General features: G+C 42.5%; 1 protein-coding gene across 1 annotated transcript in view; it reads right to left on the bottom strand.

Moving 5' to 3' along the window:
* Window positions 1-22164, bottom strand: part of CELSR2 (cadherin EGF LAG seven-pass G-type receptor 2) — a 132018-nt gene that overhangs the window by 42899 nt on the left and 66955 nt on the right. The window contains exons 4-13 of the mRNA XM_089518291.1: window positions 18931-19046; window positions 17770-17858; window positions 9052-9209; window positions 8119-8282; window positions 7703-7828; window positions 4318-4484; window positions 3740-3925; window positions 3234-3347; window positions 1883-2057; window positions 707-848 (exon numbers count right to left, since the gene is read on the bottom strand). Of these exons, the coding sequence (XP_089374417.1) occupies window positions 707-848; window positions 1883-2057; window positions 3234-3347; window positions 3740-3925; window positions 4318-4484; window positions 7703-7828; window positions 8119-8282; window positions 9052-9209; window positions 17770-17858; window positions 18931-19046 (1437 nt within the window). The remainder of the gene's footprint in view (window positions 1-706; window positions 849-1882; window positions 2058-3233; window positions 3348-3739; window positions 3926-4317; window positions 4485-7702; window positions 7829-8118; window positions 8283-9051; window positions 9210-17769; window positions 17859-18930; window positions 19047-22164) is intronic.

Below are 22164 nucleotides of genomic sequence, written 5' to 3'. Positions count from 1 at the left end.
TCATATGTTATGTGTACATGCCATACTCACTTGATCATTGTCTTTTCTATGCCACACAACAGAAATCCATATTGCATCTAGGGGACCCTTATGTACATTAGGGCATAAATTTCCTAACACAAGGGTGAGCGACTTCAGTTGGCACATGGAACAAAGTGACTCCCGCCCCCCCAAATCCCGACGTCTGCCATCTGTACCCTCACTTCCAGTGTGGCAAACAGAAGTTTTTGGTTTATTTAAAAAAAAATCAGGACATCTGCTTTTGCAAATATTGTACTTTGTAGTACAACAAAGTGCGTTTTGACATACATCTTGCTCTAGAGGAGAACTGTGCTCTCTAAAAATGCAATAATATTATGGGTGTGAAGTCATAAAAATGACCAGGATCCTTCATATGAATGATGGATCACACAAAGTCCCCCCCCCCCACCTCACAGATGATATACTTGGCTGGACTGATCTCTTACAATCACATGGAGATGAACTGCTTTAGAAATTCATCCCCCCACCTGCCCACTTATATATCTTCCTACTCACAATACCCTGAGGCACAAATATCACATCAACCTACTGTTGGAATAAGCTCTCCAAGAATCCATTTCTGCCCACAAATAAGTAAGGTACACACACTTAAGGGCAGTTTATCAGGCACACACATAGCCGCACACAGATGTGCCTCTTCACAGAGTGGCAGTGGGCAACTCACTTGTTCTCGCAATAGGGCCCAAAATAGTTGTCAGTACACTCGCAGGTGTAACCATGAGATGAGCTGGGCTTGCGGGCACACACAGCTTGATGTTCACAAGGGTTAAGGGAGCACACATTGGCACAATTGTCTCCATAATAGCCTGAATCAGAACAGGAAAAAACAAACTGAGTGACTGACATCTAGGAAGGCACCATGGTCTGACAGGGCAAAATGAATCAATCACCTTTCAAGGTATAGCAAAATGTCATGGGAAGGAATGGATAGAAAAAGAACAAGCAGGATGGCACTTGTCCAAAGTAAGTACTACACAGAGTTCCTGGCTTATCAGAGGGCCTCTCTGCATGCTCAGTTATCAATGGCTAATTTCCTATGATTCAACAAATAAATAAAAAATTGGACTAAACTAAAGATGGAACAAGAATCTTGACTGAACCCCTTTTTAACCAAAGAAAAAGGGATGTTACTCCTGATGGTACTTTTGGCATGTAAACACCCCAGAAACAATCAGAAAGGCTATAGACTATGTGCTGCAAAATTCAAGCACTCATGGATTGTCTTCATTCCTTAGTATCTCAGGAAAACAACCCAGAGATTACATCTGAATCATGACTGTTTGGGTTACTTTTTTGTTTGTTAATTTTATAAATCATCAAGCCACAGCAATAATAAACTGCATAGGAGGAAACCAAAGAACAGAAAGACCTACAATATTTTAATAAAATGAGTTAAAAGGAAAATCAAACATGTTAGCCATATAGTGTGCCACTATCAATTTTAAAAAATGGAAATAAAATGTAATGGTAGATTACAATACAGTATGTGTGTATCTTTGCCTTAATGGTATCACAGCTATTCTGATTCAGAGCTATCATACAAGTGACACACAGGCATTGTGGTTATTCAGCTGATCCAGTGGTATTGCATTACACAAGGCCAAGCTTTGGAGCAGCTTTTCCAACTGCTGTCCTTCTAACATGTCAAGATTACAGCCCTCACCATTCCCAGCAATCACATTCATGGGCATGCTGGCTGGGGACAGTGGGAGTTATAATCCAATACAACTGAAAGAAGGATGCTGATTGGGGAAGGTGGTTTTGAAGGACACCAACACAGAATAATTCCAAAAGTACTTGGGAAGAAGCTCTTCCAGTATCATCCCTATTTCACACTGACCTGGGTCACAACTGCAGGAGTAGCTATCCCAATCATCATTGCAGTAACTGTTGACAGGGCACGGATTGGAGTCACAAGGGTCTGGGATACTGCAGCCATCTTCCACATTCACCTTCTCAGCCTGGTTTACATTCAGAGCCACAGCACTGGCTGACGTCTCACCCATCCTTACACCCTGGGGATAAAGACAGCAAAGAAGGAGCTTGTTAGGCTGCCTCATCTAAGAGAGGCCAGTTCTTAGGCATGGCTCATGATGAATGAAATTTGCTGACTGAATAGCAAGTATGCTCCTTTTTAGGAGCAAAACAGCAGGATATAAATAGGTAATGAGAAAAAGTCAGGGAGACATTAGGCAGCAAGCAAGCAAATAACCCAACCATGAACAATCTGAGAATTTCGCCCCCTAGATGGCACTATGTTCCCTCCAAATAAAAGAATTTGGAAGAACTCTATGTGTACATGTAGGTGTCTACAATTCACATGTGACCTGAGGGACCACACACCCAACTCACATTCATCTGCATGGTGGATAAACCAGAAATGGTGTCATCGAGTGAGTGAGTGAGTGAGTGAGTGAGTGAGTGAGTGAGTGCAGAAAGAAAGAAAGAAAGAAAGAAAGAAAGAAAGAAAGAAAGAAAGAAAGAAAGAGGTTGCATGGGACTGTCTAACTCATGCAATACTGCCATTTATACAGAACTCTCTATCACACCTCCTTTCCTGTCCAGGCATAGAGAGAAAGATAAAAATACAATTCAGACAAAACCTTTCTTTCTTTCTTTCTTTCTTTCTTTCTTTCTTTCTTTCTTTCTTCTTTTTTTATTTTTGGACTACTCTCCCTGCTTCCAGAATCTCTCAATTATGATAGGCTGTTGTAATTCAAAGAGTAAAATTTCTAAGCTTTGACTATGACTTACTAACATGCTTGCTTTAGCCATGCTGCCAAAATGGACCTGTAGAATAAGAACTTATCATCATTAATAAAAGGTAAATTAGGCTCCCAGCTTTTTAGACACACATGCATACACTTACACAGAGAACTGTACACTCCCCACTGTACATTCTGTGATCAACTGAATGAAAAAAAAAATAAAAAATAAAAATCATGATAAACATTCCACTAGACACACAGACTTCTAGAGGAAGTGTGACATACATACAATTTGCTCAAAATACTATGCAAAATGTTGAACTCAGTGCCTATTAGATTAGCCCTGAAAATATGTCACCAAACATAAGGCTCAAGTGAGAGAACTGGTTACAGCAAAGCCAAAGCCTATAGCTGACCCATCATGATGGAGCATTACTTGCAAACCAGATAGCGCCATCACAGCATGATCCTTCCCCCACTTACCTGCATACAGCCCCGGAAGCCTTGCTGTAGCTCACCCTGTTCTCCTAGAACAGCACCAATGCTTAAGTTCCGCACTTTCAGGCCATGCAAGTCACTGCTGATATTGACCACCACCTGGAGGAAAAACAGATGAAACAGCTACTTGGCATCGCTGCATTGTAATTTCTTGATAAGGGGACTAATGTTCAAGAGAAATGCTAGGGAGGCAGGGATGGGCAGTGTGTTGGTTTTGTATGAGGTAAGGGGGGAGGGAGGCATTATAAATGTTTCCAGGAAAGACACCTAATTTCAGGTCTAGCCGGAAGAGAAGTGATGATAAACTGAACTAGAATTCTGGGAATCTGTTGTCTGGGAATACAGATCAACATCATAAATGATTTTACTTTCCATTAATCTCAGCACTGGTCATGTTTAGGAACTGGACAGAAAAGTCCTAAGGGCCAGAGGATTTGCAGGCAATGGACTAAATATCTGTTAGTCTTTCTGAGCCCTGGCGCTCACCATACCTGATGGAGACCATAGTCAAAAGCCATTATGGCTAGGCAGTGAGCTTCTGGGTGTTCCTTGCTGCTGTGCAGTTCCAACTGCAAGTGGTGCCAGTCACCATCATTTGCCTTCACCTGATGGAGCCGGAGTGCTGAGACTTGGCTGTTGGCACGGTACACAGTCATCACCACATGCCCTTCACTTAACTGGGAAAGAGATAAGAACAAAGTGAGCCTAGCTATCCCTGGGTAAAGTTCTCTTTCTCCTAAGGAGCATCATCCATGCCCAGAAAAATGAGCCTGAAGAAAGGTGAGAATCAACTCCTTAGTCTTGCCAACTGCTATGACTAAATGCATCCAAGAAAGTAGAGTGAAGTCTATGAACTCACACTGCTTACCTCCTTCTTTCAGTAGTCTCAAAGGTGCTACAAGATCTCTCTATATATATCTGTTTCTTATGTCCTTCATGGATGAGCAAGGAACCTGCAACCTAGACCTCCCCCCATCTCCACACTTCCTACTTGTACAACAAAACAGACTTCTTAAGGGCGCTAAGCCATAGGATGACAGTTGGATGTTGTTCCAATTTTGAAACTTACCCCAAGGGTGATGGCAGAATGCTGACCAGCTGCCGCATGCAGGAGGATGCCATTGTTCTGCCTCGTACGGAACATAAGCCCAATGTGCCATGGAAGTGTAATGACCAATGCCAAGTTACTCCAGGTTACCATGCTGTTGCCCAGAAAACGTTGGGGACTTGCCATTTCTTCAATGGATGAAATAAAAAATTAATCAGTAAAAGTATGACCTACTGTATATATACTACTGGAGCATATTATTCAGAACTACTGTGTATGTGCTACCAGAAAATAATTTCCACATGTGCATGATACATGGATCTGAGAAGAACCCAGCGGCAGAGGAGTAGTTCTGGCATTTGGCCTTGGGCACACCTGAGCTCTCCTCCTCCCCACCCCAGTCCTCGGAGCCAGAGGCGGTGCGGGTCCTCCAAACGCATCCTGAGACTACAAAAACCCTCCACCAACACCTGCTCTGAGAAGAACCCAGCTGCAGAAGAGGAGTTCTGGCATATAGCCTTTGGCACGCCTGAGCTCTCCTCCTCCCCACCCCAGTCCTCGGAGCCAGAGGCAGCGCAGGTCCTCCAAATGCAGCCTGAGACTACAAAAAACCTCCACCAACACCTGCTCTGAGAAGAACCCAGCGGCAGAGGAGGAGTTCTGGCGTTTGGCCTTGGGCACGCCAGAGGCGGAGGCGTGGGTCCTCCAAACGCAGCCCGTTTGTATTTTTTCTGCCTATGGAAATTATTTTAACTCTTTTAACTCATTTATGCTTTTAGAAAGGTTACTGTATAAAGGGTATTATATATGATTATTGTTGTTGGACCTACTTGATCATATCTGAATCTTTTTAACTTTTAACTTATAAAATCATTTTACCATACACATTCTTTATGAAACCTAAATTGACAGGGCACATTAGATATAATAGTCTTATGTGTACACTCTTGAATACCTGATGTTAAGCTTACATAAACTTATGACCACCTAAACCCAGTTTCAGACAGCTCCGAGAAAAATTGACCATAAGTGGGACCCTAACAATATTGCCACTGTTAATAAGAAAATACAAACATGAATAGTGAGGATATGATAACTTTGGAACATTCTTCATTCTCAAACTACTTCCTAAAAGAGAAAGTTGTGCAATCAAAAATAACTCAATACTTTACTAATTGCAGATGCAAATCCCACCATAGATGCTCTCAATTTAATGTAGAGGCAAATCCTATGGGAACTAAATAAATAAAAAATAAACTAAGGAAATAACATCATCACTTGTAGCACCTATTCTGGATTGGTCCTTAGATAGAATAGGCTCTTTAAAGTCTCTAAATAGAAGTTTCTCTGCACCAAATCTTGAAATTGAAATGGCTTTTGCTGAGGAAAAAATAACACCTGAACCTATTATAAGTGAAAAGTTATCTGGGACTAAAATGGAAATAGATCCAAGAGAGGATGTGTGTTAAGATTTCTGGTCATTGCCTATGGCAAGGGTAACAACACAAGGCCCATTGGCTGCATTTGCCTCCTGAGATATATTTGTGCTTGAAACTCCCAGTTGTCCTTCTTACAAATTACATGCATGTCTCCAGCACTCTGGATGATAGGACGTTTTTAAAAATGACCAAATCTATAAAATAAAATTAAAACCAACCATTAAAAATGTTTTTGTCTATATAGTATCTCTATAAATTATAAAGGTAAAAGTCTAAGAATCTATGGCTGCATTTGCACTATAGAAATAATGCAGTCTGACACTGTCATGGCTTATCCTATGGAATCCTGGAACTTGTCATTTGTTGTGTCACCAGGGATTTCTGATAGAGAATGCTAAATAGTTCACAAAACTATAAATCCCAGAATTCCATAGCCGTGCAGGTTCAGCCTATATGTTACCTCCAGTATCAGATGCAGTATATTAGTTGCTGGGGAGCACAAACAGGAGATAGCTGTCCTCCCCATTCTTGCCTGCAGCTCTCCTGCATGCATCTGTTTGAACAACATGGAAAGAAATTTCTGGACCAGACTAGACTTAGGTCTGACCCATCAGTAATCTTATGTTTTCATTGTAGGATGAGCTTTCCTCTTGATATTCACATATTAAAATTCCCTAATGAATTTATTCTCATGGCCCACAAGACCAGAAGCTGCCATACCCTAGGAGTTACCATGATGTACATGTAGTGTACCTGCACAGCAACTCCTCCCAGTTCTAGAAGAGTGTTCCAGTGCATTGAAGGTTAAAAGCAGGATTTACTCATGCTGCATGGGTAGAACAAGTCATGGGGGCTGTGCTTTCTTGTTTTCTTTTCATGTGGGCTGAGCAAATCCTGATTCCTACTCCAAAGCATTTTTTTTAAAAAGGCAAAATAAAAAGAGGTTTAGTAATAAAAATGGATTCTGGAGGTATGCATAGAACGAACCAGTATCTACACACCTTAAAGCATTTATAATTTAACTTGCACAAAGTGAATCTGCCAGATGAATGAATCGAATCTGTGTTTTATTACTACCAGCCATTTATTAGTGTTGTTGTTGTTGTTAAGCCTCCAACACAGAAAGTAGGAGTTACTTGCTAACTCCTAGTCACTAGGGTCCCATTGGGTTTCTTGAAGCTGCTAACTGGGTTCTTAGACAACTGGAAGCTCCAGAATAGGCATTCTATATTAATCAATCCCCTGTCCCTTCCAGTAGAAAATGATTGGAATAGCACAGAACAGAAAAATTAAGAAGGGGAGGCAATGAAGGGATGGGCTAACAGATGAGACCATTAACCTGTCCTACTACTAGATACTTTAGTAACATGACAGCCACCTCCCTAAAGAAGGGTCTGGCTTTTGGTTCTGTCTCATCCATTCCCTGACTTGATCTTTGCCTGCTTTTAATGGATGGCTGAACACAACCTTATTAGAACACACAGTATAATGGTTCTTGCCCCATGCAGCTGTACAAATAATAGTTCCTGTTTACCTACATTCCCAGGCCTTAGCAAGAATGTGTGAGTTGCCTCTCACTCTCACACCTAGGACCACCACACCAATTCTATATCCAACATTTCTGAGTCACAGTTCTTCCCTATCTAATAATGAATGCACATTTTCTATCCTTTCTTGAAGCAAGGCAGAAATAGTGTCCTTCTCCCATACAGTATCTGGCAGTGACAACAAACATTTCTCAGAGCACACACTCCTAAACCAGTGCACATATCCCTAGGAAGCAGGAAGCAGTCAAGAGATCTTCTGTTCACATTCCACACCTTATTCAAAATACTCTGAAAAGAAAGAGTCAGCAAAAACCCTCCCATCCAACTGTTCTAGTTTCCCAGGTGACTGATGTTCAAACAGCTTCACCATAGCTTCCATGCTCTCAAAGTCCCCCTTCTTTCATAGTCTCAGTCCTTTACCTTGCTTGCAGTCCTTGCCTCCATATCCCAGGGGACATTCACAGCTGAAGGTGTTCCATTGGTTGACACATGTGCCACCATTATGGCATGTGTTGCTGTCACAAACATTCTTCTTCGCTGAACAGCCTAGAAGGAGAATGTGAGATTGTACTGGAAGGGGCAATGGCAAAAAAGGATTTCCCACAAACTAGGATCACAGAGTGAAATGATTAATAAGAATAATGATGAGCAGGATCAGGGCTGAAGCCCATTCTTAAAATCCTGCTGTACCACAAAACACTGTTGATGGCAAATGGCATGGCAAAACACTACTGCATTTTTCTTGGGAGCTTTTTTTGTGAGGGCCAACCACAGCAATCCCACCATCAGGTTAACCCTTCAAATCCTTTACCCACCTTACTCCCCAGCCCACATACCAGGCACAGTCCCATTGTTGGCAATGAAATCGGCCATGTCCACCTCTCGATTGTCAATCAGGAAGTCCCGCATACAGCCTACAAAATGCCTGTTTCTCACCGGGAAGTTCTCAGGGAGGTCAGGAACACCACCTAATAACAGTGGACCAGTCAGATCCAATGACCTGGGAAGCCAAAATGAATATTACTCAGGAGAGACATGGATGAAAGAGGGAACGGCTCATTAAGGGACACCTACTGATCTTAATAGAAAGATTCACTAGTTCAGCTGCAGTGCTTCAGTATAAGGCTGTCTAAAAGCACCAAAGTTACATATAATTGGAGATGTTGGAGACACTAAGAAACTAAACAAAGGGTAAGGGGGGTGAGATTTTAGCAAAAGAGAACTATAATGTTCAGTGGTCCCCAAATTGTGCTCTTTAAGGGATTTTGGACTTCAGCCCCCAGAATCCCAGACTATTGGCCAACATGGCTGAGGCTTCTGGTAGCTGAAGTTCAAAATATCTTGAAGGGCATACTTTGGGGATCACTGCGTAGATGAAGGTAGCAGGGGAAGACTAAAGAGCACAGGAGCTCAACATTGAAAAATGATGCTGTCCAAAGTGCAGCATATTATATACTCTTGAGGAAATCAGTGTTAACATCTCAAATTAGTCATTAATTTATGACAGGGGTGGCTTGGGCAGGTTACCTTGCTACAAAAATGGCAGCAACCAGTAACACACTGCCTGCCCACCGTATCAGACCCCCTATAAGCTAAAGGATGGCAGTGGGAGAGCTCTACCTCCCATTTCTGCACTCTCTCCACAACCATAATGACAGCATTTCCCCACTGAACAATAATCCCTGTGGAATCAGATTTAACCCTGCCTATTCCTTAATTCATTGCTACAAACTCATTAAGTATATTTATAGTGCACGCAAAGTTCTCACTTCTTGGTCCCCGACTGCATTCCTTGAGCTGAACAAGAATAGTTTCCTAGGAGAGAACCGAACTTCAAGGCCACTGATGTGTCACAGTCATCCACTGTCACAACAGCTACTTTATGGTCAGAAGGCCCCTGTGGAACTCCAGACATCCCCATGACAGGCTGTGAAGAAAAAGCAGAACTTGGTTGGAACACATCAAGGCTGCCAGTTAAAGGCTACCTAACCTCATAGTAGCACAATCAAGTAGGGAAGAGGGAAGAGCAGGACATTGTCTGCAAGCTTTCAAAGCAAGGGGAAAAAACAACCATACAATGCCCTTCCATCTTGCACAGAAGGGACACACACACACACCCTGCTGCCCTGCTCAGAATACAGACCATCCCTAGAATATATCATTTTAGCATGCTTTCCTAATCAACTTTCAGTATATTGGCATGATACACAAGAGCCAGTTCCTGCTTCTGCGTTAAAAAGACATAGCATACCTACTGAACACTCTAGAAAAACTGCTAAGATAGCAGCAGAATGTTGGGGTCAGATACTTCTGAATCACTCTACACATCTATGATGCTGAGCACTGAACAAGCAGAGTGGTAAGGGGACAGAATTTCTCCTTTGTTATTTCACCATTTCTATATGAAGAAGAAATTCTAACAAACATTACCAGTTGTAACAACAGAACTGGAACTTGTTCTACATAATGAATTTGCAATAAAACTGTGCATTGTGTATACACCCCTAGGGAGAACTAAATAATCTGATTTATTGAAATAGATCCAAGATACTAATACAGTCACTAATATTGAACAATTAGCAGGTATCGCCCACCTGTTTCCACATGTCTCACAGGACATTATCACACCCGCCCCTTTCATTCTGCTATCATGTAAGCAAAAATAAAATGGCAACATAACAGTTTTGAGCAGCCATCATCACACTTCTTTCATTGATTTTAACTAAATTTGATATGTAAAACACTGTTTTTAGATGTTGTAACCCGCCTTGATTCCCTGTGAAAAGACGGGCTATAAATTATTATTATTATAATTATTATTATTATTATTATTCGCATGACTGGGGTTGCTGCTCCCATTGCACTTTCTTCCTGTCCTTTCCCTTAATCCTGCCCTCTCTCCCTCGTTATTTACTCAACATGGTTTTGTTTTGTTTTTTTGTTTTTTTACATCAACTTTTTTGTGCAATTCCAAGGCTGTGCAGCACTGATTTAATCTTTTTAAAACATTTTCAAAAATTTTTTGAGGCTTCAAGGCTCCCGAATTGCACAAAAACTGGGGGTGGGTGGGGAGGGATGTTAAAAACAGCTAGGGGTTGGAAGGTAAGGGGGAGAAGGGGATAGTGATACCACATGACTGCCAATCATGCAAGTGCCCCAGGAATGGCTTTCTGCATCCATGGCATTGTGCGATTGGCAGTTCATTCATGGGTTTTCCTCATGAATGAAAAGGGATGGGGGGGGGGGGACACAGGGCAGCTATGGAAGTGGCATCATGCAATCAGCATCGCTGATGCCTCTTCCCTCCCAGTAGAATTGTGGTTTATAAGCCTTGTAGCAATAAAGGCTAAAAGTCTCTCTTTTTTCTCCTAAAAAGGTAAATCTGAAATTCTCATTATGCTAAATTCTGTCTCATCTATCTTTCAGATGCATAGAAAATACACATATATGACTATAATATGTGCACACTGCACAAACATCTCAAGGAACACAGATAATTGGCACACCACCCTCAGCTATGGAAATACTATCAAAAACTGTGCACCCAAGTTCAGGGTTTAATCCAAACATATACAACATTGCACACTTTAGTGAGTCTTAAACAACATCTACTGAAATCCTGCTTCTCCACAACCATTAAAGTTACAGAAGCCTTCACCAGTGTTCTATATGGCAGTCCTAGTTAAGAAGCAGAACAGCATTCTTAAATTTACATGGAAAGAAGAAAAAGAGTTGAATGTCATAAAAATAGACAAGAATTGAGAGCCAGGGTGGTACTGCGGTTTGATAATTGGTCTGGGACTCTGGCAGACCAGGGTTCAAATCTCCACCTGGCCATGGAAACCCACTGGCTGATTTTGGGCAGGTCACACTCTTTCAAGCTCAAAGGAAGGCAAGGGCAAACTCCCTCTGAACAAAGTTTGCAGAGAAAACCCCATGATAGGGTTGCCTTAGGGTCACTACAAGTCAGAAAAGACTTGAAGGCACAGAATAACAATGAGCAAAAATTAAAGCTCAATTATTTTGAGGGAAATTAATAAGTTAATGTGTCCATAATCAAATTAAAAATCTCCAACTGGATATTATATCACCACAGAATAAAGAATAGTACCAAATTAACCCCAGATTTGAACATCACACTCTAGCAGTTAGTCTTCAGTTATTCCTTCAATCTTCCCACTGCAATGTCTCTATTTCATTATAGGTGGGCACCAATGAGGATGGGAGTTTTCTACAATTCTCTTCAAATACATTGTTGTTGTGTGCCTTCAAGTCATCACTGACGTACGGCAAGCCTAAGGAGAATTTATTATGGCAGAATTTGTTCAGAGCAAGTTTGCCCTTGCTTTCCTCTGAAGCTGAGAGAGTGAACTATTAGGGTTACATGCAGTGATGTCACCCGACTTGGTGACACCCAGTGCGGGAGACAGAGTTTCTGGGAGGTGGGATGTCTGGCACACGGACCCCACATAGGAGCGTGCATGCACAGGAGCACACACACAAACACAAGTGAATTGCACACATGGCCCCGCGGCAGCCCCGATAAGGTGCCCAACACCCTGAACCCTCCCAGTAATGCTACTGGTTCCATGGCCAAGTGGGGTTTCAAACTTCCAGCATTCAAACTATTACACTACATTGGGTCCCGAGCAAATGCATAGTTTATATATATTAAGATGTGATATATATTAAATACAAAAAGATTGCTGTTGTAAAAACTGCAGTCTGTCAGAGTACAATGTCACTTGGGCGTGTAAGTGACACAGCCAGAACTTCTGGACTGTCTCTCTCCCCTTTGTGTTTGCCCACTCAACTGATGTTCAACCCAAGGGCCTCCACGCCTGGCAGGAGAAAAACACAGGTCATTGGTGCCTTTTTTGTGCAGATCTGGACTATAGAATTTGGAGAGGAATTCAAAGGCCATGGCAAGGAAACAGGACAGCTCTAGACAAAGGGAGAGAAATGCAGCTGGGGGGGAAGAGAGGAGAGAAGGGTGTGGTCATGGCAACAGGTCACAGCACAGCACCAAGGGACTGGCAAGCATCTCAAAACCTCCCTCAGCCTTTGAACTGCTCCTTCCCACCGAACATGCAAAACAAAATGGCGGGGGGGGGGGCAGGGGAGGAGAGAGAAATAGCTCAGCTCAATGCTTAAGGCATGACTTATTCTCCCTCCTGCCTCTGGCAGCAGAAACATCTAGGGCAACTCCTCAGACCTTGAATACTTTGAACACAATAAATCTGTATTTTAGTGTACACTTAACAGTCTCATCTGTATGGTCCTATCTATAAATGGCATGCATGCAGATAAACTGTAGCCCTCGCTGCAGAATCCACATGAAGGCATCTAAGAAAGTACAGGGTCCTACTTTTAGACAGAAAATGCCAAGTGAGGCACACCCATACCATTCATATGTAGAGTATCTTGCACACCCATGCATATTTTGTAGTCAGAAACAAGCTCTCATGTACAAAAAATAAAGATGCCTTCCCTGATCTGTTTGCTTGCAGGCAGTTCTTACTTTGGGGAACCAGTTGAGAAGTTTTTACATTCTTGGCCTGAGTACATTACAATTACTTTGAAATCTAAGCATTCATGAGCTTGGAAGACAAACTTTCCTTTTTCTGCATTACAGAGAGTTTTGTAGTAATGTAATATGTCCTCAGGTAACCCACCATGAATTGAGTCAATAAAAACACACCCTCTTCCCCTCTTTCAGCCTGCCTTCCCAGGCTATTGTCCTCTTGATGTGTTTTGTTATGATGTCCATCAACCCTGACTAGGATTGACTATGCTTGCTGGGTAGGAAAGCAGTTGTAGTCCAACATCTCTGGATAGAACCAGGCCAGGGAAAACTGTCCTAAACTATGCAATCCACATTCTGAACATTCATTTTTTTTAAGTTTCTCCAGCTATGCAGATTGAGCCTAAACCCATTAATGGTTAGGCAAATGGTTCTGCATTCAGCCACAGTTCCCACAGTCCTTTCCACCAAGACAGAGAAAGAGAGGAGAAAATCTCCCTATGAATCTACCCCTTTCTGCCTCCCATAAATATGCACATAATTCATTTCAGCTGGCCACATAACAAAATGAGATGTGCCAATGTGCCCAGGGCAATGCAAACAGCACATGCTGCTGATATATCCATGTTTGTTCTATGGCCCATTTACTGAGAAATCCCAAGAGGTAAGCTTGTTTTCAGCAAAAGTGAAAGAAAGGCTGGATTAGCCATAGGCTAAGATGTTCCCCAGTTTTTGTGGGGTTCAGTGGGGGGAAACAGCATGCCCCTTGTCCTAATGAGGAAGCATCCTGTTTATGGAATAAGGTGGAAGGGAAACACAAGGCCTTGTTTCAAATTTGTCCCAGATTCTGCATTAAGCTTAAGGAGGCAAGATATGCTCTAGGATACCACAGGCCTTTACATGCTTGGACTAAGATTAATATTGGCTTTATTTTCTATGCATATTTTGTCAGAATTCCCATTTGAGAGGAAGGGAATGGAAATCCAAGGTTTGTTCTCCTTTGCCAGAACATGAAGGGTTGGTCATAAGTTAAGCCATAAAAAAGGAGTACTTTTGTTGAGGGTTTTTCATCCACAGCAAGAGAGAAGCACCAAACCATCAGAGAGTTTTAATGAAAGTCAGTGTGCATTTGTTTTCACTAACATAATAAGCCAAGGACAGCACACCTACCTAATTAGGGAAGAGATCAAATATACACCTTCCTTATTTCCCCTGTATTGTTTTATTAAAAAAAAACCTGTTCTGGATTGAATAGTTAGCCTTACAGTCCCCACCATCTTAATTACTAGCTTTTGGTTGATTTGTGTTAGACAAGACAAGAAAGGCCACAGGAATATTTCCACAAATGATCCTGAGTAATGGATTTCTGTGGGCGAGACAGGGAGTAATAAAAGGCCATGGAACAGTGGTGGTACCACACCCTTCCTCTGTCATGGTTTTCCAGTCCATGGCTTTTGGTGTCCAGGCCACCAAACAGATCTCAGCACCTCTGTTAACTTTCCTTTGATAAGTTATACCAGTTACAACTCTTCATGAGCAAGCTATCCACTAGCAGGTGATACAAGTGCCCTCAATCCTATTTTTGCCACACTGTGTTTGTGGACCTGCGCCTTTAAAAAAAGGCTCAGAGATCTACAACTAGAAGCTCTCAGTAGTGTGTGGTACTCACTGCCAGCACTGGAAGCTGGCAGCCTCCCACAGTAGATAGCAAGCAGTAACTGTCTGCTGGCACAAAGACAGTGTGCTTGGGTGAAGCTCCCGCAGGCAACCCAGCTCATCAGCAGTGACGCCTGAGTTCAGAAACATTCCCAGGAGTGGGAAGGCCAACTCCCCATCCCAAACAAAGTGCTGTCAAGTGGCAGCATGCAGCAGGACTCCACCAGAAGGCTCCTCTGCACTAAGAATATGTGAAACTCTGGACTTTATCACAAGGGAGAAAACTGGTAATTTAAACTGTGATTATCCCGTGAAAATCATGCAATCATGATTAAAACACGATTAACATTTTCACACATAGTGTGATAAAGGAACCGTTATCCCGGGAATAACCAGGGGATAACCATGCAATAAACATCCAAAAATAATTCATGGGATTTTCCCGTGAATGATTTGTTGCTATTTATTGCCTGGTTATTCCCAGAATAATGGTGCTTTAATAGCTTTTTATCATGAAATTGTGTGAAAACTTTTATTGTGATTGCACAATTTTCATGAGATATTCCTGGGATAATGCTGCTTTAATTGCCATTTCTCCTGACATCATGTGAAAATCTTAATTGCGAATGCATGATTCTCATGGGTTAATCACTGTTTTACTTCCAATTGTCCCTGTGTGATAAAGACCTCTGTTTTGGTACCACTCCTTAACGAAGTCTGATTGGGGGAAAACTTCCCCAGAAGCTTTCCCACTTGTAGGGAAAAGAGTGTGTAAGCAGCTCAAAGGAACACCTTAGATGTTATTTTACTTTGTATTTTAATACGTTTGTTACCTAATACTATGACAAGGCAAAAGAAGCATTAAGCATCTGAGGCAGTTGTCTGATTCCATTGTGTGTACTAAGGAGTTCCTACCCTGCTTCTGGTGGTCATTGCTGCATGTACCCAACTGGTGCATTATCCTAAACCAGTGCTGCTCAAAGTGGTGGTCTATGGATCACTGCACATCTGAAAGCCATCAGCTGTAGGCCACTAGAGAATGTCCAGGAAAGAAAGAAACAGTTGTAGTCTATGAGCAAAAACACAGAACTCATCCTGGTACATTAAGGAAAATGTAGCCAGTCTTCACATCAGATAACATAAGAAGCACTACCCTAAACCATGGCTCATGACCTTAAATTTGAAACATGTTGCAATGACACCTAATGAGCAGCAGAACTATGCAAAGTTTGGTTTTGTTTTGTTTTTTTGACTACTTGCACTGCTGGCAGAAATACATTTCTGGAAGATGTATTTTAATAAGACAACATTTCCAGTATCAGGGACCAAGTGGTACCAAGAGAGAGTTTCACATATTCACAATGACTGAAAGACTGAGGCCCTGTCTGAACACACAAAGCCATAGAAGCTATGGAGAAGTGGATGTGTGGTCTCAAGCTCACCAGTGAGGTATATACCATTTCATTAGTTTCTCTGCCCAAAAGGCCATAAGAAACATAGCAATCCTGAGCTTCTCCCTGGGGCACTTCCCTCCATCATGCAGGCAGGCTGTGGTCAGAGCTCATATTCAGCAAACTGATTCCAGGTCTAGACCCTCATGTACAGGCCAGGTCTCTGTCTGCTAAGCTCCCTTTGGCTGCTTGTTGTTCTGATTCAGCATGATGCTTTTTTGAAAAACAGAATGGGAAACCTACTGAGCCTACAAAATGCATCCTAACTTACTGGGAGAACAAGGGCCAGGCAAACACAAGGACACAGCAAGTGGGCACTGCAGGGAACAGCTCCTCTGTGTTCCCCCTGCTGTGGTGGCTTAGACTCCCTGAAATCCTGCCTCTTTCACTGCCTTGTAATCTTCAGCCTATGCTGCCTATACTGCCTCTGCCACATCCACATTGGTGAGACCACCACTCTTTCCCTCAGCATCCCCCTCCCTGGCCCCCAGTGGCATTCCATTCCCCTGGGCAGCCCCTTTCAGACCCAAGCTTATTAAGCAAAGCAGGCAGCTGCTTGTGACAATTGCACCAGCTGCTCATCTCCTCCTGCCCCCTGTCAGCAAAGACCTCATTAGAAGAGTGGCTTCTTGGGACCTCATCATGCTGAGACTGCCAAACCCACAAATCCCTGTGTTTAAAGCACTATGAATGCTAATGGCTGGAATCGGCAGGAGCCAAGAGGATCCAGGCATTTGGAGACAACAGAAAGGCAGTGACCCCCAGGATCAAAAGCACCCACCAGCCTTTCATGACCCAGAACCTACTCTTTATCCTCTTCTGCTGCAGCACTGGCAGAGCAACAGGGTCCAAACAGGTAACAACAGAAGTCACCAACTAATACACTGCACTTTGGGGGGTGGGGGTTGTTGTTATTGTTGTTGTGTGCCTTTAAGTTGTTTCTGACTTATGAAGAACCCAAGATGAACCAATAGGGAGAAGTGGAATAAAACAGGCAGAGTTCTTCAAAGATTTTATGCAGGCTGTTGAGAGATTATGTATCGGCAGTAACACATCAAGCCTTGTTATGATTTCTTGCTTATTTGTTTGTTTGTTCATTTATAGCCTACTTTTCTACTCAATCCTGGATTCCTGGTGGCACACAATTCAAGAAGCTGGAACATGTTTAAAGGAGGACAACCAAAATGGTGAAAGGTCTGGAAACCATGCCCTATGAGGAGCAACCTAGGAAGCTGGGCATATTTAGCCTGGGAAAGAGAAGGTTAAAAGGTGACATGACAGCCACCTAAACACGAGGAAGAACTTCCTGTTTGACAAACTGCCTTAGAGATTGGTGGAGTCTCTTTCTTTGGAGGTTTTTAAACAGACGCTAGATAAACATCTGTTGGGGATGCTTTGATTGTGTATTCCTGCATGGCAAGGAGTTGGACTGGATGGCCCTCATGGCCTCTTCCAACTCTATGACTCTGTGAAATATGTTTAAAGTAGGTATGGATATGAAACAAAATATAATGTTACAACACTGTTGAATCAGAAAGCAATTTTAAAAACACATTGATTAAAAGGTAGATTACATGCCAGCTACAAGCCCCTACCTCAGCCAACATTCTACTCCTCAAAGCCCATCTTCATACAAAGGTCCTTGCATACCAGTGGAAGGACAACAGGGAGAGAAACAGCCTTGCTGACCTCAGAAGGAATATCTGCACCATGGAAGCAGCCACAGACAAAGTCCTGTCTCATGTTCCCACCAAACATGCCTTTGAGGGCAGCAGAATCAAAGTACTCAAGGGAATCAAGGGAAAGACCTCCCTTAAAGATCCCAAACAGGCTCACATAGATGACTATGATAGTACCTTGTTATAATAATGCAGGTGGACAGTATGCCACTGACCATCACTCACACCTCCTGGGATGAATGGGGATACTGTACTCGTAGACTCTCCTGAAAGAAAGATGAGACAGAAAAACAAACCACTGAGAAGGGAATGCTTCATCCTATAGCTATTTCTCCCAAGGGTTCTGAAGAGGGAGCTTGTATTCTGCACCTCAAGTGCTGCATTGCAACTCCCAAATGTCATATCCCACATAGCAAAGGATAAGAAATACTGAGACTTGAAGCTCAACAACATCTGGAGGGCCACATGCTATTATACACCTATGGTGGTGGTCATGATGGTGGTACTGGAGCAAGTGTAGCACAAAAGAGGAGTGGGACAGGAAGACCTAGGTTCAAGAAAGGAAGTTAGGTCCAAAAGATTAGGGAAAGGAAACCTAGCAAGGAAGATGTTTGTTTTATTTGTCTGAATGCCTCTATCATGCCCTTTACCACAGGATCTCAGGGTGGTGTGAAATATAAATAATGTTAAACATTTCCATATTAAAGCCATGAATAATTTGAAAAAGACAAAACACATTAAACTTAGGAGCAGCTTTAAAAACTGGAACAATTTAAACCATGTACATGTATACCTGAAATAAATTAGTCCCCACAGGCTTTAATAAAGAGACTTAGGGGCTATACAGACCAGCACTTTGTGCCGGCCTATAGGCAGAGCCACAGCACAGCATCCACATGCATCATGACACTGCCTGCCCTTCTATCATGGCGCAACTCCAGCGAAAGGGCATCACAAAGCCATGCTGCCATGACTGTCATGCCCTTTTTTGCGCTCTCTGGAGGCTAGATCGATGTCGCAGCATCCAGTTGCTCCGGCACTGATCCAGCCACTAAAGGGGACGGCTGGATACCACCCAGCTGTACAGCCCCACACTTAAGCTTGGCACTGGAAAGAAATCAACATTGGTGGCAGTCAGAGGTCCAAGAGAAGAGCATTTCATAATTGGGGTGCTGAGAAGGTCTTCTCCTGTGACTTCCCACTTTGTATGGCCCCCACTGGTGGGTCACAGAGGAGAGTTCCTCCTGCACTGCCAGAACTAGGGACAGAATTATTACAAACAGAAAGGGAAGGGGATGAGGACTGCCAGGGCAATGACAAGGTGGAAATCTATCATACCTGCTGAGAAAGTAAGCTGAACTTGCTCCTGCACAATTTCCAGTGCCACAAAATCATGCCGCTCATTGAAGCGCCCATTGTAGAGAAGAAGCCCCTCCCGTTCTTTTGTGGCAAACCTGTTGAGCACAAGAGAAAGATGAACCACCATCTCCAATATCCAGCATCTCTCAGTGTTACCTCTAGACATCCATGCCAAGGATGGAAAATGGTGAGCTAAGCTGATTTGACTGGATCTAATGAAATTAAATCCATCTAAGGGTGAGCTCCCATTACTAGTCCCAGCTTCTGCCAACCTAGTAGTTCAAAAGCATGCAAATGCAAGTAGATAAATAGGTACCACTCCGGTGGGAAGGTAAATAGTGTTCTGTGCAATCATGCTGGCCACACGATTACAGAGTAGTCTGTGACAGTGCTGGCTCTTCAGCTTAGTAATGGAGATGAGTACCACCCCCTATGGTCGGACACAACTTGACAACCTTGTCAACAGGGAATACCTTTACTTTTAAGGTTGCATCTACACTGTAGAAATAATACAGCTGACCACCACTTTAACTGCCATGGTTCCAGCCTACAAAATCCTGGGATTTATAGCTGTAGAGGTATCAGGACTTTTTGTCAGAGAAGGCTAAAGACCTTGCAAAACTACAAAACCCTTGATTCCATAGGATGGAGCTACAGAATTTAAAGTGGTTTCAAACTGCATTATTTCTACAGTGCAAATGCACCCTAATGCTCTCATCAAAAAAAGAAGCGGGAGTGGCTGAGAGTTTAGGAAAGCAAAAGAAAAAAAATCAGTTCTCTTAGTCATGCAAAGAACTAGATACAGGATATTACACTGTATCTTAGGATATACCTATAAACAATTATCCTCTGCAAACATTTGCACACAGAGGCAGGTCATAGGCAATTGTGATTTCTTGCCACATTTATTCATATGTTTGTTACATTTATATTTCACCTTTCCTGTGCTCCAGGAAGTGTACATCACACTCCTCCTCACTCTTTATCCTTACTAGAGCTTTGAAATGTTACTTTATAAATTATTTGTTCCCATCCACCACTACAGTGTCTGAAATGGGGAAGTGACTGAGCAGGAGGCAACTTTGCACCAGTGCTTTTCTTATGTGCTAGTTTTTTGACCCAACCAAGTAATTTTTTGGTAGAGGTGTAGGTGGTTTGGGGTGGTACAGCTAAAACATTATGTTTGCAGGTAGTTTTCCTCACTTTTAAAACATTTTACAATGAAAAATAGCCCCAAAAGACTATGCTTTTTTTTAAATGAGAGGGTCAGGGGTCTTTAGGGGATTGACAGTGGCTTTGGGTATCCACAAAAGTGGGGTTCAGGTATAACATGAAGCTCAGTTTAGCACAAGAAATATGTTGCTCAATGTTGTTACTTTAAAAAAAAAAAAGCTTAGAATTTACAGGAAAATAACACCCAAAAAAAATCCCAAAAAATGTTGGAAACCCTAACTAGAAAATGTTACTTAGTAAACCAACATACAACTTCATTCCCTTTTGATATGCTATTTTTGAAATGTGACTTCATTACCCCCTCATAACTGCAACAACAACAACAACACATTGTTACTGGTGCCTTTTTTTTTCATTTTAATTAACTGCTTCCAAGCTTTGATTCTTACAACAACCCTCTGGAGTGAGTCTGACTGTGGTAACAATGTAGTTTTGACACTGCTTTAACTGCCATGGCTCAATGCAAGGTAATCCTGAAATTTGCAGTTTGCTGTGGCACTTGAGCTCTCTGATGGAGATGGCTAAATATCTCACAAAACTACAAATCCCAGAATTCATTGAGCATTGGGCCATGGTAGTTAGACTGCATTATTTCTGCAGCACAAATTAGACTTGAGTGAGTTTCGTGACTTGGCAGAAACTTGAACTTGGATCTTGGAGGTCCCAGTCTAACACTTTAAGTCTGTTATGCATACACAGGAGAAAATGATGGGACAAACATGTGGCATTTGCACTATTTCCTATGTGAATTTTTTAGGAAGGAAATCTGTCTTGTGTGAAATCACTGCAGCTCTGTAGGTTGTTGCTAAGCTGCCGCTGCCATGATTTCCCCCAAGCAAGTAGGCTGAGCCTAACAAAGGCATTCCTTTGCAATTAGGTGTGCAGTTCGCTTGCACAAAAGAGCACCCAAGTAGGCTGAGCTCAGCTGTGACTCATCCTGGCACCCTTCCCCCAACTCAACCCTCCATTCATTAATTTTGGCTGCATGTGGCTGTGTGTGTAAACAAAGCAAGAAACAAGAGCAGGGGTAAGTGCAGAGGCTGAGCATACAAAAGCAATTTCTATTGACAGCCACATGCTGTCAATAGAAAACTCCAGCAAGTGCCACCAAATAATCAGTAAGAATGTCAGCATGGGCATTTCAAATGGCGAATGTGCTGGCAGATGATAGATGGCTACACATAATTACAAGGATTTGATCACTACTTCCTGAAATAGAAATCCAAGACTGAAGCCATGCATTTTATAGCAGGGCTTATGACAAGAACTATCAAGCTACAGCCAAGTTTTGTCAAGAAAGAATGCACCTGAGATAGCCTAAGGAACTCAGGGAAGAAGCTCAGAAGAACTAAAAGCAAGTCAAGAAATTAGGAAAACTGGAGTCGTGACTAATTCAGGTCAAATCAGAAATAAGAATGCATCTAACATAATCAAATATTGGCAGCCGACTGATCTATCCAAATCAAAAAAATGTCTAGCTGGGTGGGGAAGGAGGGCACTTTCACAGCTAAGGCATAAATAAATAATAATAATAATAATAATAAAATTTTTATTTATATGCCGCCCTTCCTACGATCAGGGCGGCTTACAGCAAAATAAAATGTACAAAAATACATAGTTACATGGTTAAAAACAAACAACAAACAAAAACCCCATAGCCCAACCTCTTGGCCACGGAAGAGGAGGGAGGCCCACAGGATATTTATTCGGGGAATGCCTGTTGGAATAGGAAGGTTTTAAGATCCTTCCTAAATTGGGCCAGGGTAGTAGACGAGCGGAGCTCTGTGGGCAGCGCATTCCAAAGGGCTGGGGCAGCTATGGAGAACGGCCTCCGAGTAGTGGAGGCCAACCTAGCCCCAGGCACCTTCAGCAGCTGCTGCCCAGACGTTCTGAGGGTGCGAGGCGGAATGTACGGGGAGAGGCGGTCCTTTAGGTATCCTGGGCCCAAGCCATTTAGGGCTTTATAGGTAATTACCAACA

The sequence above is a fragment of the Sceloporus occidentalis genome, unplaced genomic scaffold (assembly GCF_023333645.1).
Source record: "Sceloporus occidentalis isolate IW3139 unplaced genomic scaffold, rSceOcc1.0.p SCAF_3, whole genome shotgun sequence".
NCBI classification, from domain to species: domain Eukaryota; kingdom Metazoa; phylum Chordata; class Lepidosauria; order Squamata; family Phrynosomatidae; genus Sceloporus; species Sceloporus occidentalis.
Note: the sequence above shows the minus strand (reverse complement) of the source record. Positions and strands in the feature narration are given on the sequence as shown.